Here is a 16,242-nt window from a genome sequence, read left to right on the forward strand (position 1 = left end):
CTCTCAGCCTGCTCTAAATTTTTACTCTTGAATATCACGTACTCAGTACTAAAATGTTGTTTTTGGAATTCACAGCTCCAATATGGAAATGTTTCTAGAGCTTGGGTCGAGAAGTATCTGTCTTTCTTGAATTTCTGGAGTGGTAATAATAACCACAGTGAGGACAAGGAACCAGAGCAATGTCCAATAGGGAGCTATGGCCCAAATTTGAAAAGGTACAAGATTTTATCAGGCATGAAGGTTAAGGCAGTTGGAATCCTGTAGTTGCTACTAACAAGTTGTAGAGTTCCTGGAGGCCTCCAAGGAGTGATCTCCATCCAAGTTTACAAAAGTATGTATTTTTCTGCTGATTCTAGACAAGATGATTTTGAGGGTTCATAGACTATGGTTAGAAAAATCTGATAGTTACATTTAAATATAGTGCATTGTTTTTACCACCTAAGATTGCAGCAATTTGATCACATGGCTTTGTTTTGGGAAGACTTCCAAACCAATGTTTGGGGGAGAATCTAATCTTGTTCATGTTGAGCTGGTGGGAGTCCTTCCTACCTTATAAATGTTTATATGGAAAGATATATACATTTTTATATGAAAACTTAACTTTTTAATTTTTTATTGGCTGCACTGCAAGGAGTCACTTGGCCCAGGTGGGCATGAAGAGTAACATTTTCCAAGGTACATGGCACCCACTCATCCATCTCCCCTCCCACCTCCAGCAGCAATGTTGGAAAATTTCACATCCTGGTGCATTTGCAGCATGGTTTGACAAAGATGACAACGTTCTCATCAACAGATAGTAACAGACCAATTTCTATTCGTAAATGCCAATGCTTTTTCTTACTGAAATAAATGATTAGCGCGTGGGTGTAACTGTCTACTACAGCTACCTAATTTTGTAAAGCATATAGTTAATTAAAGGGCAGGATTCAAAAGCAGGGCCAGCCCTGTAAAAGTTCTAACTTAATTATCTGTTTCGTACAGACTTCAACCTGTGGGGTAAAAAGGCATTTGTTGGATTGTGGCCTGCTCATCTTTGGGGATGATCTTTCAAAAGGACTGGGCTTTTTCTTTCTTTCTTTCTTTTCTTTCTTTCTTTCTTTCTTTCTTTCTTTCTTTCTTTCTTTCTTTCTTTTCTTTTCTTTTTCTTTCTCCTTTCTTTCTTTCTCTCTTTCTTTCTTTCTCTTTCTTTTTTTTTAAATCAGGGGGTTGAGAGGGGTCAGAGCCATCTATTTTGCCAGAGTCTTTTTTTTTTTGCCTTGCCAGACTGACTGTCCTTTAAAAACAACTATGTGGAAAATCAAATGTTTAATTTTTTTATAATAATATTTTCTCTTTGCTTGTTTTTCCCAGTCATTTCATATCTATACTGAACATCCATCCAAAGGACTAACACAGGAAATGGAGACCCAGCTAAAACAAACTCACACCCTTTTCTAGAGCAGCCTATTCTTGTAAAATTAGCAGTTAAAAATGAAAAAATAAAACAAAACTTTTTCTGCCGAGATACTCTCGCCCTAGGTTGCATTAGAAAATCCCTCCCTACATTTAAATGGAGTTTTTGCTGTTTTTATGATCTTAGCTTTCATTATCGTGGCTCAACAAGTATATGGAAGGCTTAACAATATTTGAAGATGCAAAGAAGTCTCATAAATTATGAGCAATTTACAGGAAATGAAAGCTCAGCATTATTTCTTCCTCCACTTCTCCCAATAGGGCTGAACAGTTTCTTTACACCCCTGAATGCACTCTGCCTTGGCATGTCTGTATATATCCATCTCCCTGAGGGCAGTAACCTTATTTCATAATCTCACATAACAGGGCATTATGATCTGCAGTCCTGATTGTTTCCTGCATGCTGAATTTTGAAGGAATTTAGAATCTCATTCTTTTAGATATTCGTAACCGAGCAGTGAACTCTGACAATTAAGATTATTAATATGCTAATTATTCCCAGAATTGTATATTTCATGTAATAGGAAGAGCTAAAAATGAGGAATCTGTCATCTGTTCTACTGACAGGGAAATTTAGTTTCAACTTAGCTACATCTATGATTGTCCTTTTGCTTTTAAGAATATAACAGAAAAAATTTGCAATAAAGTAAGAGGTTGGCCCATGGAACAATTACAACACAGCATCTAAAAAGACAGAATGAGACTGAAAATCAGTGAAATAATATCAGTCTCCAATTAATAAACCAAAATTAAATTCCAAATCATTGCTTGGGCTCAGACATCGGGGTTTTTTTCTGTAGAAATAATATAATAAGTAGTGTTCCTTTTAGTGTGTCTGACCACAAAAGTATCTACATTGACATCAATAAAATATTTTTTGTAAATATTCTTGTTCTTAATGAAAAAGTAATTTTAAAACACAGTCATAAACAAATAAGCAAAAATTTAAAAATATGATTTATTTAAGTCACATTTTTAAATTTTTAATAAGTTTCCTATAAAATAAGTAGAGCAGGGGCGCCTGGGTGGCTCAGTCTCTGAGCGTCTGCCTTCGGGTCAGGTCATGATCCCAGGGTCCTGGGATCGAGCCCTGCATCGGGCTCCCTGCTCAGCAGAAGCCTGCTTCTCCCTCTCCCACTCCCCCTGCTTGTGTTCCCTCTCTCGCTATATCTCTCACTGTCGAATAAATAAATAAAATCTAAAAAATAAAATAAAATAAAATAAGTAGAGCAGTTCTCATCATACAACAGTGAGAGAGAAGGAAATTTTGAGGATATCCTTGAAAGGACTTTTTGGTACTTCCAAGTTTAGAGGTTGATTTGGCAAATACTGCTTAATCTTTCCTTTCTCTTGATACTTACATGTCTGTCCCAGTCCTGCTCTCCAGTGTAAGGACCGTGATTTTTGTAGTCATTTTGAGGGGTCACAAATGGCACAAATGGAGACAAAGGATAAGGAGTGACAGTGGAGAAAACAGACAAAGGGAGGAAGAAAGGACAAGAAAGTAGTAAAGGAAGTTTCTTGAAAACAGTTGGCAAAAACTGAGAGAAAGAAGTGAGTGGGCTGAAGACGATCAATAGATTTCTTACAGAGGAAAAGACCAATCTGAGAGTCCTGAAAATCAGAGAACTGGGGAAGGCTTGGCATGGGGACGATCTCCTGAGAGGGAGAAAAGTTGGGAGAGGAAGACAATTAACTCAATTGATTCCCAAAGCGGACCAGTGGTGGCTATGGAAAGCAGGGGCAGCTTGGTGCTGTTTAGAGCAAGGGTAGGGGGGAGCCACTGTCAGGCCAGAGTCTGTAGAGACGAGGGGTTCATATGGTCTGAAGATATATATTCTCAATTTAGAAATAACTATTTATTTTTAGAAATAACTTCATTGATGGGGGTGCCTGGCTGGCTCAGTTGGTTAAGCAAGTCCAACTCTTGATTTTGACTCAGGTCATGATCTCAGGGTGTTGAGATTGAGCCCCACCTGGGCTTGTGTACTCAGCAGAGAGACTGCTTGAGATTCCCTCCCTCTCCCTCTGCCCCTCCCCCACTTGTGCACACACACACACACTCTCTCTCAAATACATAAATCTTTAAAAAAAAACTTCATTAGGGTATAATTTACATGCCTTAAAATTCACCTGTTTTAAGTATGCAATTCAGTGATTTTCAGTAGACTTACCATGTTGTACAACCATTGCTACCAAATGGTTTTAGAACTTTCTCACACTCCACTAAGGTCCCTCCTGCTCCTTTACAGTTTCTCTCTGTTCCCACTCCCAGCCTCAGGCAATCAGTAATCTGCTTTCTCTATATTTAGATCTGCCTTTTCTGGACATTTCATATAAATAGAATCATGTAACATGTGGGTTTTCTAGGTCTGAATTATTTCACTTAGCCTGATATTTTCGACGTTTGTGTTGTTGTAGCATGTATCAATATTTCTTTTTATTGTTAAATGGTTTTCCATTCTATGGATATACGCTTGAAGATAAACACCTTTTGTTTTTCCACTCATCAGTTAATGGGCATTTGAGTTGTTTCTACTTTCTGGCTATTATGAGTAATGCTGCTAACAACAGTTGTGTGCAAGCCTGTATGTGGAAACCTGTATGTGTGTTAAGCAAAATATGACCGAGAGTTTCACTTGTTCATGGAAAACACAAATATTCAGTCAGATCTTTGTGTTCCATGACTCCAAGTAACACAACTGCCTATGAACACTCTCTATACAACAACCAGAGCGGATTTTTAAAAACAGAAAATCAGATCTCGTCCCTCCCTTCTGGTGGCTTCCATCCCACTATGAATGAAGCCCTACTTCCTTGCCAAAGCCAGGATGGTGCTGCCTCAGCTGACCTCTGCTGACATGTTTCACTTCATCTCTTATTACTTCTCTCACTCTTGACTTCACCAGTGTTGATATTGTTGCTCCTAAAACATAAGAGCTTTTGCTGCTTTCCAAGTTCTTACATAAACTATTCCCCTTGCCTAGAATATTCTTCCCTGATCTTCGTTTGGTTTGCCCCTTCTCATTCAGGTTTCTCCTCAAATGTCACTCATATAGAAAAGCCTTCTATGATAACCCTAGCTGAAATAGCAACCATGTTTCTCTCACTATTAGTTTCTGTTTTTCATTTTCCACCAGCATCTATAACCCAATAAACTAAAATTACCTTACTCATTGTTTGTTGACTATCTCCCAACCAGAATGCAAGTAATGAAGGCTAGTCAGAAGAAAGGCAGGCAGGGGAAATCCCACCCCCACCCCAAGAGGAAACTACCTTTAAAAGGATTTTACGCCACCCTGGAAGGAGTCCTCCACCCTTTCCCGTGTGAACAGCTCTGATAGGTAGATGAGTGAGTGGACAAAAACCTGATTGGTGACAAGCACAGGGAGGGTTAATCAGATTAAAACAGCCTGCCAACAAGCCCATAAAAACCCCTAGACTTACAAACTCTGGTGGCAACCCTCTCAGGTCCCCTCCCTCTTCAGGAGCTCTGCACCACTGCTCAGTAAACCTTGCTTTGCTGCCCACCACTCTTGGTTTGGTCTACGTCTTCATTCACTGAAGTGGTGGGACCAAGAATGGTGGGCAGTAAAGGAAAAGAAATCCTGCAACACAAGCTCAGTGAGGCAGGTCATTTGTTTATCTTGTTCTGTGATGTATCTCCAGCACATAGCATGTGGGAAATGTTCATTAAATTTGTTGAATTAATGCATAAATAAGAAGCAAAATTTGAGGGGCGCCTGGGTGGCTCAGTCATTAAGCCTTTGCCTTCAGCTCAGGTCGTGATCCCAGGGTCCTGGGATAGAGCCCCACATTGGGTTCCCTATTCTGCGGGAAGCCTGCTTCTCCCTCTCGCACTCCCCTCTGCTTGTGTTCCTGCTCTTGCTATCTCTTTATCAAATAAATAAATAAAATCTTTAAAAAAAAAGCAAAATTTGACCCTCTTTTATACTTTCTCTCTATAATTTCTGAGAAGAAGGTTAGATCATGCTATGAACTTAGTTTGTGAATTTCTAAACCAGTGGACTGAAGGTCAAATACTGGCAAACCACGTATGTGCCATATTTGGTCTTCACATATGTTTGTTTTATGTAGCAGATACTTTGGAGCCCCATTCCCATTCCCTTGGCCCATCTCTGTTTTCAGCTGCTGAGTGTTCAGGTTCACCTTCTGTTGACAAGGTCCCAACTCAAGCAGGTATAGAATATTCCGCTTTCTGTCTTGGGCCTCTCCCATGTCCTGGAGCAACTGGGCAGATGTATAAACACAGCCCTGAAGCTAGCAGTGTTAGTACTCCCCAGGGCAAATATCAGCCATTAACTAATGTGGGAGCCATACTTCATTCTCACTTGCCTCAGATAGAAAATTCTGAAAAAAATTCACACTTCCCAGAAGTTCTAGCCAAACTGAGCCCCTGTGCCTTCAGAGGAGACTTAAATAACACACCCTTATATTGACTTCCTCTTCTCTTGTTTCAGTCTCCCTGGTTGCTGGAATTACATCCTTAACATGTGATCTACTTTCAAGAGAAGCCAAATTAGGTCTATGACTTACATAGATTTTTTTTAACCTTTTAATTAATTATCCAAATTTAAAGCTCAAAAAATATTTCATGTTTAAATTCTGAGTATGCCTTATATGGCATTTGATCTAATATGGGATTTAGGTGTCTCATATTTTGGAGACCATTTTCCACATCTTTGGTGATACAGCATTTCAGATTGCATATGACTGAACCAGTCTTATAATTAATAATTCTTAATTACTCTGTGTCTGATCTGTAGATCATAGCAAATTTGTCATGTCTAACTACAACTCTAATAATCTCCTGCTCTTGTATACTTGTAGCTCTAGAATGAATATTGGGAATACCATATTGTATCCAGATCTGTCACTTTTTGAATGCCTTGAAGCTTTTCCTCTTGGGAATTACCTCTCTGCTCCTGGTAAAACTGCCAACCACAGAGCACTCCTTCCGTAGGAAAAGGTACATCATCCAGGCTAACCAATCAGAGTCTGCCATCCGTCAGTTACAGGATTGGTCCAGAGAGCCATGCTGGGCCAGTCAGAGTCATCTCTTGAAATTTTGCTGGACCCACGCCCAAAGAGGTTGCATCATTTTCTTTTCACTGGGATTGCTGTAGTTTGATGTAAATCTAAAGCTGCTAATGGACATTTTTGCTAAAATGTGGGGAATTTTCCTTGAAGATGGACTTAATAGAAAGGAAAACAAAAAAGAATGGAAGGAAAGAGTGGGGTAGAGTTTAAACAAGCATAAGACTGAGATAGAGAAAAAGAAACAGAAAGAGAGCAAAAAGCTCTGTCAAATGACAAAGGACATGACGGTCATTTGAACTTTCATGTTCAGCCATGTCTGAAGCAAGCAAGATCTGTCTTTTCAATTATCTGAGCCAAAGAATTATGTATTTTTTTAAGCCAGTTTAAGATAAGTTTTTGTCACCTACACTTGGAAGAGTCCTGACTAATGCTTGTATGTGTGCTCAGGACAGGACTGATGGGGTTAGGCTATGCCACTGTAAATGCCTTTTCTTGCTCCATGAAGCCTATGGTTATTACCAGGATCAAGTATCTGGGAAGAAGGAGGCCCTCAGGTAGAATTCCAGAGCTGAGAGGATGGGCCTAAGGTAGATGGAAGCTCCCATCCCTTTCAGGGTCTTAATAGTGACAAGGCCAGCTATCTGGGGATATGTACTTGCAGAAACAGAACATGAAAGAGATAGGAAAGAGCCCTGTAATGGGTGAAAAGCTGAAGATGACTAAGTTATGCAATGTAGGTTAGATTACTTACTTTTATGGTCCTACTCTTAGCAGCAATTGCCATTTTGTTATATTCTAACCTATGTAAAGCTTAATTTGGACATTAAGTCTGTCTCAGCTGAGCTAAATGGTGTACAAGGAAAAGTCATGTGCCCATATATGGGACAAAGCTTTGAAAGCAGGGCATCAGGTCTTTGCCCCCAAAGCCAGCAGGCAATATAGTCATTAAAATAATCCCCAAGGACAATATTCAGAGCTAAGAGTTGGAACTATAAAGGACAACCTCCCCTACCATGAAGACTCACCCTCACTGACTAATTTGAAACATCTGGATCTTATTTCGTTAAGGAAGGCATAAATGTATTACACCGATTACACAAAAGCATAAGATTGTACATCAGAAGTGAATAGAAATATTAATCTCCCAAATGGAAAAAGCAACAACACCCAACTTCTTTTAATCTAACAGATCTATGAAGACGTCCCACTATTCTTCCATTCTTGGGGCACAGATGGCAGTGAGCTGGGCCAGTACAGAGGAAAGGAAACAAAGCATAGATGGATTGACAGAAGAGAGCCTCAGGGATTTTTGCTGGCAGGCAGGGAAAGAAATCCTGAAAAAGGAAGTTCTACTAAGCTTGAAATTTGTCTCTTTTGGATGCTGAGGCATCCTTAGTGCCAAGAAGCATGCCCAGCATACAGTAAGCCAAAATGTGAGACTGGAACTATTTAAATTCTTCTTGCCTCTGATTAGCATTGGCCTGAAGAAATAGGCATACAAAGATTGTGAAGGTGGGAATCGTGTGGCCTCAACTGTTGAGATGATGTGAAACAGAGAACTCTAAACAGGCTAACTGGGAAAAAAAATAGCTGAAATTGCTACATTCAGTTCATGAACAAGGATAATCTGATGATAAATTTTAAAAGTCTCTGTGAGAGTTAAAGTTCTGCCTATTTGCTCCTCTGGAGCAGTAACAAGTACAGGTTAGCATTACAACCTGTATGTAAGGGATTGCTTTTCTTTGCCATTTCCAAATTTCATATTTAATTTTTACTTAGTCCATTATTAATACATTTTTTTTAATTTCCATGCTTTCAAAGAGAAATGTTTTCTTCCTTAATTATTTGTACCAGCTGGAGATTGATCCAGACAATACTACTGGTAGGTGGATGAACATTTGTCATTCCTGACTTTTAATAACATCAAAAAGTAAAACTTACAAGGAAACACTCAACTCTGAAAAAAATGTTAGTGCTGCAAAAATACTTTTCTTTTGGACCAACATCTCATAGATCATTTGATCCAGAAGATCTATATTGGCCAGGTTGCAAACATTTTTACTGCAAACAATAGAGATGAACTCTGCCTGGTTTTGGCAGAAAAAGGATTTACTGAAAGGATATTGGTTAGCCCAAAAACTGTCCAGGAGAGCAATCCAGCTCAGAAGCCATGCAGACAGGGATACAATGAAAATCTAACACAAAACTAGTTCTGTGAAGACATGGCTATTGCTGCTACCTAGCATCAGGTATCACAGCCTGCACGGTTGACACTGTTGGCACCACACATTGTATACTCCCATAGATGTGCCTGGCAATGCCATCCTTGGAAACCAGATGTGGTTGCTACAACCAACACAAGCACAAGTACAGCCCTCTCTTTCCTTATCTGTAAGGCTAACTCCCAAGTCAAAGTGAGGCAGATGAAGGAATTACCTTTTATTTTAATAGATAAAGAAAATCACACAGAACTAACCCCACAGCAGACTTCCTTCAATGTCTCCTTGGCCAAAATTGGGTCACATGACCCCTTTTAAGCCAGCCACTCATAAGGAGAATAGATAACTGTGATTGGCTAGATTAACTGATTCACCTGCTGGGGTGGAGATATGACCAGCCTTGGAGTACAAAGTCACATGGAGGAGCATGGGTACCTGAATAAAACTGAAGTTTTGTTCACAAGAAAGAATGACTATTGGGTTGTCAGTCAATGTGATGGATATGTATATGGAACCCAGATGTCTTCACACATGGGCCCATTTTATGAGACTTACCCACATGCTTCTTCCCAAGCCTCCTTGTCACCAGTCCTCTGGTCTTCTTATTCTTTTTGTGTCCATGTCAGTCTGACTAAACCATCTCTTACTGCCTATTAATTCCTGCCTCTTTCCAGGAAAGGAGAAAGATGTTATATCACTCAAAGTTCTACCTACTGGGAGAATTTTCCACCTTAACTTCAGTGGGACTGAGTAGGACTCAGCAATCCATCTGAAATGTCGCCAGCTCATTATGCAAAGCCATCTATAAACTATGCTTTCTTTTTCTTTTTCTTCAGTTAACTCATAATAGAGAACTGTTCATGATGTTTTAAGTGTTGGTTGGTGGAGAGGGGGTAGTGTGGCATGAGTAAGCATAGCCTGAATACATCAGCATGTAAAACCTGAGCTTTCAGGACCTGCTCAGATGCACTCACTTATCTACTGTTCCACTTGAATACATTTGATTTTATAGCCGAGTAGATCAGATAATACTCAGTTCATGACAGGTAGCTTATATTTCATAATTACCTGGTTTCTATGAGAACCCAATAGCAAGCCAAGGACTATTCCTCCAAAGAAGAATGGTTATTCACTGAAGGAGGTATAACTTTGTCCTAAAACCAGGATGTTTCTGCTGTGAATCTTGTATTAAGTCTTTCCACACCACAGACTTGAATTGATTTTTGAGCACCACTAATGTCACTGGGTCCTACAAGGCCATATGGAAAAGCTGCATCCTGGACCACATGCAGAGTTTTCTTTTGGACCCTACTCAAAGCAGTCAGCCTTTCGGGCATCTCAGGAAAGAGCTGAAGGGCACACAAAATGTGATAGATGTTGCTTCTGAAATCTAAAGAGTACTATCAATCACAGTTTTTTTTTTTTCTAGATGTAAGAAACAAATTGTCCTTGACATTGGAGAGGATAAACTCACATGCCACACAAAATAGATCCCAAGAAACTTCAGTGTATTAATATATGATTTATTTCCCACCTTCTGGCATGCCTAGTTTTAGTCTAAAACACAGCCACTTTCTGCTCTCTGGAGCTCATCAGCCCGTTATCACCAATTTAGCCCTGGGAATGGTTAGAGAGCCTAGTTCTTTTTTTTTTTTTTTTAAGATTTTACTTACTTATTTATTTAAGAGAGCAAGAGCAAGGGAGAGGAGCAGAGAGAGAGGGACAAGCAGACTCCACGCTGAGCATGGAGCCTGACACAGGGTGGATCTGAAAACTCCGAGATCATGATCTGAGCGGAAATCAAGAGTTGGACACTTAACTGACTGAACCAACCAGGGCCCTGACAACCTAGTTTTTAAAGACTCACTTATGGCACAGAGAATAGAAAATTAAGATAATCTTGAGTTGAAAATATATTTCTGCCCTTCTAGATAAAATCAAACTTCTTCTGTCATTCTCTGTCCATTGGATGAGAGAAGAAGGCTTGTCCAGATAAAAGCTGCAGTCAGTGTGCCACAGTGTATGTTGATTTGCTGCAGCTAAGCAACTACACATGGAAGATCATATATATTTGTAGTTACTACTTCACTTAGCCTATAGTAATCCCTGTGATTCTCAAAACTCTTCCCTCTTCTTTTTTGTAAGCACTCTCTATTTCCAACACGGGGCTTGAACTCCCAACCTCGAGATCAAGAGTTGCATGCTCTACCAACTGAGCCAGTCGGGCACCCCAAAATTCTTCCATCTTTTGCACTAGCCAAGAGGGGGCTATAATAGGAAACATAGTGGCCTCCTCTCAGCAATTTTCTCAGGGATGCAGTTTAAAAAAAATGCAGTAATTTTTTTTATTGAGGTATAACAGAATACTTCCTGACTTACTCTTTCGGTTGGCAAGTTGAGCTCCTGAGCTTTCACTAAGCCATTCCTACCATAATAACTTTGGTAGCTTCTACTCAACAGATCAGGAGTCAGTGTTGGAATGCTGCCATTTGCTGGGGTCATCTATCCCTGTAATATACCCAGAAACTGAAGAAATAATCATGGCAAGAGTTCAGGGCTCCACTGGAAAGCCCATCAGTTGGTGTTCAGTGCACCACCCTGGGTACTTTAAGTAGAAGAGCTTTAACACAGGGGATTAGGTGCTTACAAAATCACTGGAAAGACTGGAGAGACAGATGTCAGAAGGCTACCACCAGAACTGCTGAGTTCAAGAACACAACACCAGAACTGCTACCACTAACCCTGGAGTATTTTCCATTATATAAATGAATTAGAGCGCTAAGCTGCCATCTATTTTGATCACTGTAACTCTCTTACATGTGGAAAACTTGCAGAGATTTTTGAGAGTTGTATCATTTGGAACATAATGCCCGCTCTACTGTTATTATTATGGTCAGCATGCCCACCTTAACTTTGGCAGTTAAGTGCCACTGCTTGCCCTCTTCCATCTTAGCATCCCTATTTGAAATCAGGAGTACTTTTCAAACACAGAGTATTTTCTTCTTACCCCAGCATATGAAGAAGAGCCACTGAAATGTTTTTTAAGAAGCTGGGTCTTGTGTCTACCTATACAATTCTCAAGCCCCTGGTATAGGAAATATTTTCTGGCCATTTCTTCCTCTTCCTAGAAAAAGGAGACAGGGAATAGGTGAGCCGTTCACATGTGACAATCTACCCCAGTATTTATATCTCCATTAACTTTTGGATTTCTTCCCCTATAACAAGAAAGTTCTAGCATTGCAGGTTCATTTAGAATGGACCATAGCTGAGCATAGCTCAAGAGATAATTTAGCAAATAATTTAGACAACTCTCAACTGTGTGAGCTAGCGCATTAAATCCAGAATCTCCAGTAACTGCATCCCTATTGATAAATTCTATCTGATCTGTAACTGTGTTCTTCCTTCCTTGGTCTAGTACTCTCAGAATCCATTTCCACACTTACTCTCCATATTCTGCCAACCTAAATTAGCAGCCTTTCCATTCCTTTGGTGGGTGTGCTTTCTGTTCCTGGATTTGCTTTGTAATGGATCTCATGAGGCATATAGAGATCTGACTCTGCTTATAGGTCTGGTGGTTTTGAGGGGCAAGTGGAATCCAGAAGAACTGACTTTCCTTACAAAAGCATTCCATAGACTCTCTCATGTGAGATCACTGAGGACTCTTCAGGCTAAACAGGAACAGCATCATCAGAGTGGAAGAATTCTTTTGGCTACAAGAAAAAAAAAATCCTCTGTGAAACTGACCTAAAGGTTCAGAATGTTTATTACAAAACACAAGAATATCAGAGGGAAGGTGAGGTTCAGGAGGCTTTTGTATTAGCTTTGTCCTTAGGCGAGCACCCTTCATGGTTATTAAGGTGGCCACCAGACCACAATATTCCCTTGTTTATGTTCAGTAGAAGAGAGACCCCCCCCCATCCAGAGTGATTTGCATTCTCTGCATCAATAATGGTCACCATGGAAATGGCATGTACAGGATAGCATTCAATACTGGGTTCCTGAACCAGTCATAGGAAGGAGAAAGGAATTAACATGATGGCTCAATCTAATTAGTTGACCTTTGTAGACAAGGAGAGGTTGAACAACTGAATAAAATTGAGGTTTCCATTAGAGAAAAGTCCATATGGTGTAACATCTACGGGTGTGGACAACTATGGAGAAGGAGAAATATTTTCTTTCACTCAGTAGTCAGAGAAGAATACAAGTAATACAGTATTTAAAGCTAATGCTCAATCTTGGAAATAAAGGCATTTTTTTTCTTTGTATTTACTCTCCATAGATAGCTTTGCTTTGGCATAATGGGACTTTCACTTTCTGGTGGAAATTCTATGCCTCTGATGTCATTTTCTAGTTATACCCAATTATATACAGCCCTACTAAATCATTGCCTCTTATTTACCTAAAAAAAATGTTAATGCAATTTCAGTTACAAAGTTGTTTAAAGGAAATAAGAGGTGGTAGAGTACGTGCATTGCTCTAAGTATTCCTCTTGATATATTTACACTTTCTAAAACAAGCTGACATTTTCTGAGTGTGTTGGATTAAAAATGGTCTCAAAATTGTTTCTAGTTCCTTTCAACAAGAGATGGATCTGGGCCGGACTTGTGCATTAGTCTGCTAAGGCTGCTATTATAAAACACCATAGCCTGAATGGCTTAAACAACAGATTTATTTTATCACAGTTCCGGAGGCTGGAAGTCCAAGATCAAAGTTTTGGCAGGATTGGTACCAGGTGAGACCACTCTCCATGGCTTGTAGAAGGCCACCTTCTCACTGTGGCCTTTTCTCTGCCTGCCTATCCCTGCTGTTGCTTCCTCTTCTTATAAGGGCACTAGTCCTATTGGCTGAGGGCCCCACCCTTTCACCTTAGTTACCCTTAATTACTTTCTTAAAGGCCCTGTCTCCAAATACAGTCACTTTGAGGGTTAGGGCTTCAAAAAAAGTTGTAGAGGAACACAACTCAGTCCATTACACCTTGCAACTTGCCTTAACCAACAGAACGCTGCAGAAGTGAAGACACGACGCCTATGACTTCAGCTTCAGCTCTCGCCTTCTTTGGAATCTCAACAATACATGCAGAAGCCTGAGCTGGCCCACTGGAGAAGCTATGTGGGGAGCTGAGGCACCCTGGTTATTAACCCCAGCCCACTGGTTACGATGGCAAGAAAGCCCAATCGGTGCCACGTGGAGCAGAGACGAGTTGTCCCAACTGCACCCTGAACAAATCGCTGCCCAAGGATCGTATACTAATAAATCGTGTACTAATAAATGGTGTTATATTAAGCCACCAAGTTTTGAGGTAGTTCTTATGCAGTAAGAGATAACTGATACACCAGGTCTTTTATGATTTTCATTGCTTCTTGGTGTTCTATCCTTTTGCTGTCAGTTTAGAGAGATTTGGGAAAGAAGCAGACCAAAAAGTGTATTGTCCTTTAGCCACGCTTAATTAGCAATCAAGAAATTACATGTTAGAGACAAGAAAAGTGTTTTTTAAAGAGGAATAACTCTTTGGTAGGTAAGCAGGCTATAGGAAGGATGGGGAAATGAATCAATAAGCAAAATAAAATTCTTAAACAATTAAGTAAAATTAAAAAAATATATTTCATTTGATCTTTACTTCATCTTTCTTAAAATGTATATCATATTCTAATGAGCCATGTATCATTAGACAAATATGTGTTTTGTTTACAAATAAAAATATGTATATTGGGAGGAAATGCTCCTCATAGGTAGGCTTACATGTGTAGATGATAGAAAACTGTGGAGGATGGGCTCGGAAGCACGGATGCCCTTTTAAGAAAAAAATGTAGAAGACAAGTTTACAGGCCCTGTACTACAAACATCCATACCTGTCCCGGAACTGTGTGACAAAGGCCTTGGGACCACATCGAGGCCTATCTACCCCTAGTAAATATTTATTGGCCTGCTCTGTGCGCCAACACTGTAATAAGCTTTGGGAGGAAGCAAAGATGGAATTAGGAGTTTTCTTGCCCGCTCAGGTTTCTCCAATTCTCCTGGGGTTGCCCTTTTGGGCCAGGACTGGTAGAGTGGTCTAAAAACCTGAAAGTTATGATAGGGTTTTTCTAAGGGTCCACGCCTAGTCTAGCATGTTGCCACACACCCCTGGTGCTCCCTGACCTCCCAGCTCATCTTCTGAGTCACCTCGTCGTACGCCACAGTATGGACTTTGTTCCAGGCAGCTTGCCCCATGGCCACCCTGCTTGGGCTCAGCCTCAGGAAAGAGGTGCACTTGGCACCATGAGTTCACTCCCCGGGTGTATTTTGTCCCACCGGCGAGTGGTCTACCTGCTTCTACTGCCCGTGCTTTCTTAATCCTTCCAGCTATTCCTGTCTTTCTTTCAGCTACTTTTTTTCCCAAATGATTTTTATTCACTGTCTTCTGGGTTTTTTTCATTTGTTTATTTTTAAGTAATCTCTACACCCACCATGGGGCTCAAATCCACAACCCTGAGACCAAGAGTCCCATGCTCCTCTGACTGAGCCAGGTGCCCCTTCCAGCATAGCTTTTATTTCTCTTTCTTTCTTTATTTATGAAGATTTTATTTATTTGAGAGAGAGAGTGAGTGGGGGGAGAGGGAGAGTGGATCTGAAGCCAACCCTGCACTGAGTGCAGAGCCTGACAGGGCCTCAATCCCATGACCATGAGATCATGACCTGAGCCAAATGGAAGAGTCAGAGGCTTAACCAACTGCACCATGCAGGGTCTCTGTCTTCTGGTTTTTAGGTAGCCACTACATCCATTCTCATGCTTTTCCTTTACTTTTCATTCTTCTCTTAGCCTGCACCACCACATCTGCTTTCCTCCCTTGGCTTCTCCCCATTCATTTATTCCATGCTATCCTAGCTGCTCTCCTTTGTTCAATTCAGAACATCAGCCAGAGGCTTCCCATTGCTAAGTAACAACATCACCCACCCACACCCTTTTCCACTCTTGGCTCATTTCTTCTGCTGTTTTTATAAGCCCATGGCTCAAATGGTCTCCAGAAGAAAATGAAAGGTTCTCTGTCTTCTCGTCATACCAAGGAGATGCGCATCATCCTGCATCCTGCCCCTCTTACTATATTGTGACTTCTTGTTTTATCTGTTCATTCTCCCCAGGCTGTGAGAGAACACTAAAAATCACAAAACATCCCTTTCAGCTTGGACAATTAATAGATGGGCAGAAGGGACTTAATTTCTGCTAAAGGAACAAAGAAGGAGAAAATGCTTCAAGTTTAGTTACAGGGCACAGCATAGCCTCATTGAAGGCCTTTGCCTCAACCTCTGAATCAAATTCAGGTTTTAAGAGATTTCCATTAGGGATCTAGCAAGGGACTAGCAAGTCCTTCATACAGACTTTTGTTGAGTTTTGTGAACGCTACTAATGGCTTGTTGAGTGTGGTTTGCCCAAAATAAAGGATAAAAACAATACAAGAACTCATTACACAGTTTCCCGAATTTCACTCCTTTTCCAGACATCCATCCGACATGATACTGGTACCAAAGGCAT

The 16,242-nt window shown here is 40.4% G+C and overlaps 2 protein-coding genes across 4 annotated transcripts in view; both read right to left on the reverse strand.

The window, feature by feature from the left end:
* Positions 1–16,242, reverse strand: part of CEP85L (centrosomal protein 85 like) — a 218,189-nt gene that overhangs the window by 195,455 nt on the left and 6,492 nt on the right. Inside the window, exon 1 of one of the 2 annotated variants that reach the window (XM_073893849.1) lies at positions 9,288–9,308. The exons of the other annotated variant lie outside the window; for it this stretch is intronic. Coding sequence (XP_073749950.1) covers positions 9,288–9,293 — 6 coding nt within the window. The 5' untranslated portion in view covers positions 9,294–9,308. Of the gene's footprint in view, positions 1–9,287; positions 9,309–16,242 lie in introns of those variants that run through there. 2 annotated transcript variants of the gene reach the window in all.
* MCM9 (minichromosome maintenance 9 homologous recombination repair factor) overlaps positions 10,955–16,242 on the reverse strand; it is a 189,028-nt gene continuing 183,740 nt past the window's right edge. The window contains exons 8-9 of one of the 2 annotated variants that reach the window (XR_012378549.1): positions 12,176–12,442; positions 10,957–11,856 (exon numbers count right to left, since the gene is read on the reverse strand). Coding sequence is in view for 1 of the 2 variants with exons in the window: in XM_073893847.1 (XP_073749948.1) it covers positions 12,420–12,442 (23 nt within the window). In the remaining variant the exon portion in view is untranslated. Of the gene's footprint in view, positions 12,443–16,242 lie in introns of both variants that reach the window. The other variant, XM_073893847.1, reaches the window with a different exon arrangement.

The sequence above is a fragment of the Callorhinus ursinus genome, unplaced genomic scaffold (assembly GCF_003265705.2).
Source record: "Callorhinus ursinus isolate GAN/ISIS: 27379988/994484 unplaced genomic scaffold, GSC_fseal_2.0 scaffold6, whole genome shotgun sequence".
Taxonomy (NCBI): Eukaryota; Metazoa; Chordata; class Mammalia; order Carnivora; family Otariidae; genus Callorhinus; species Callorhinus ursinus.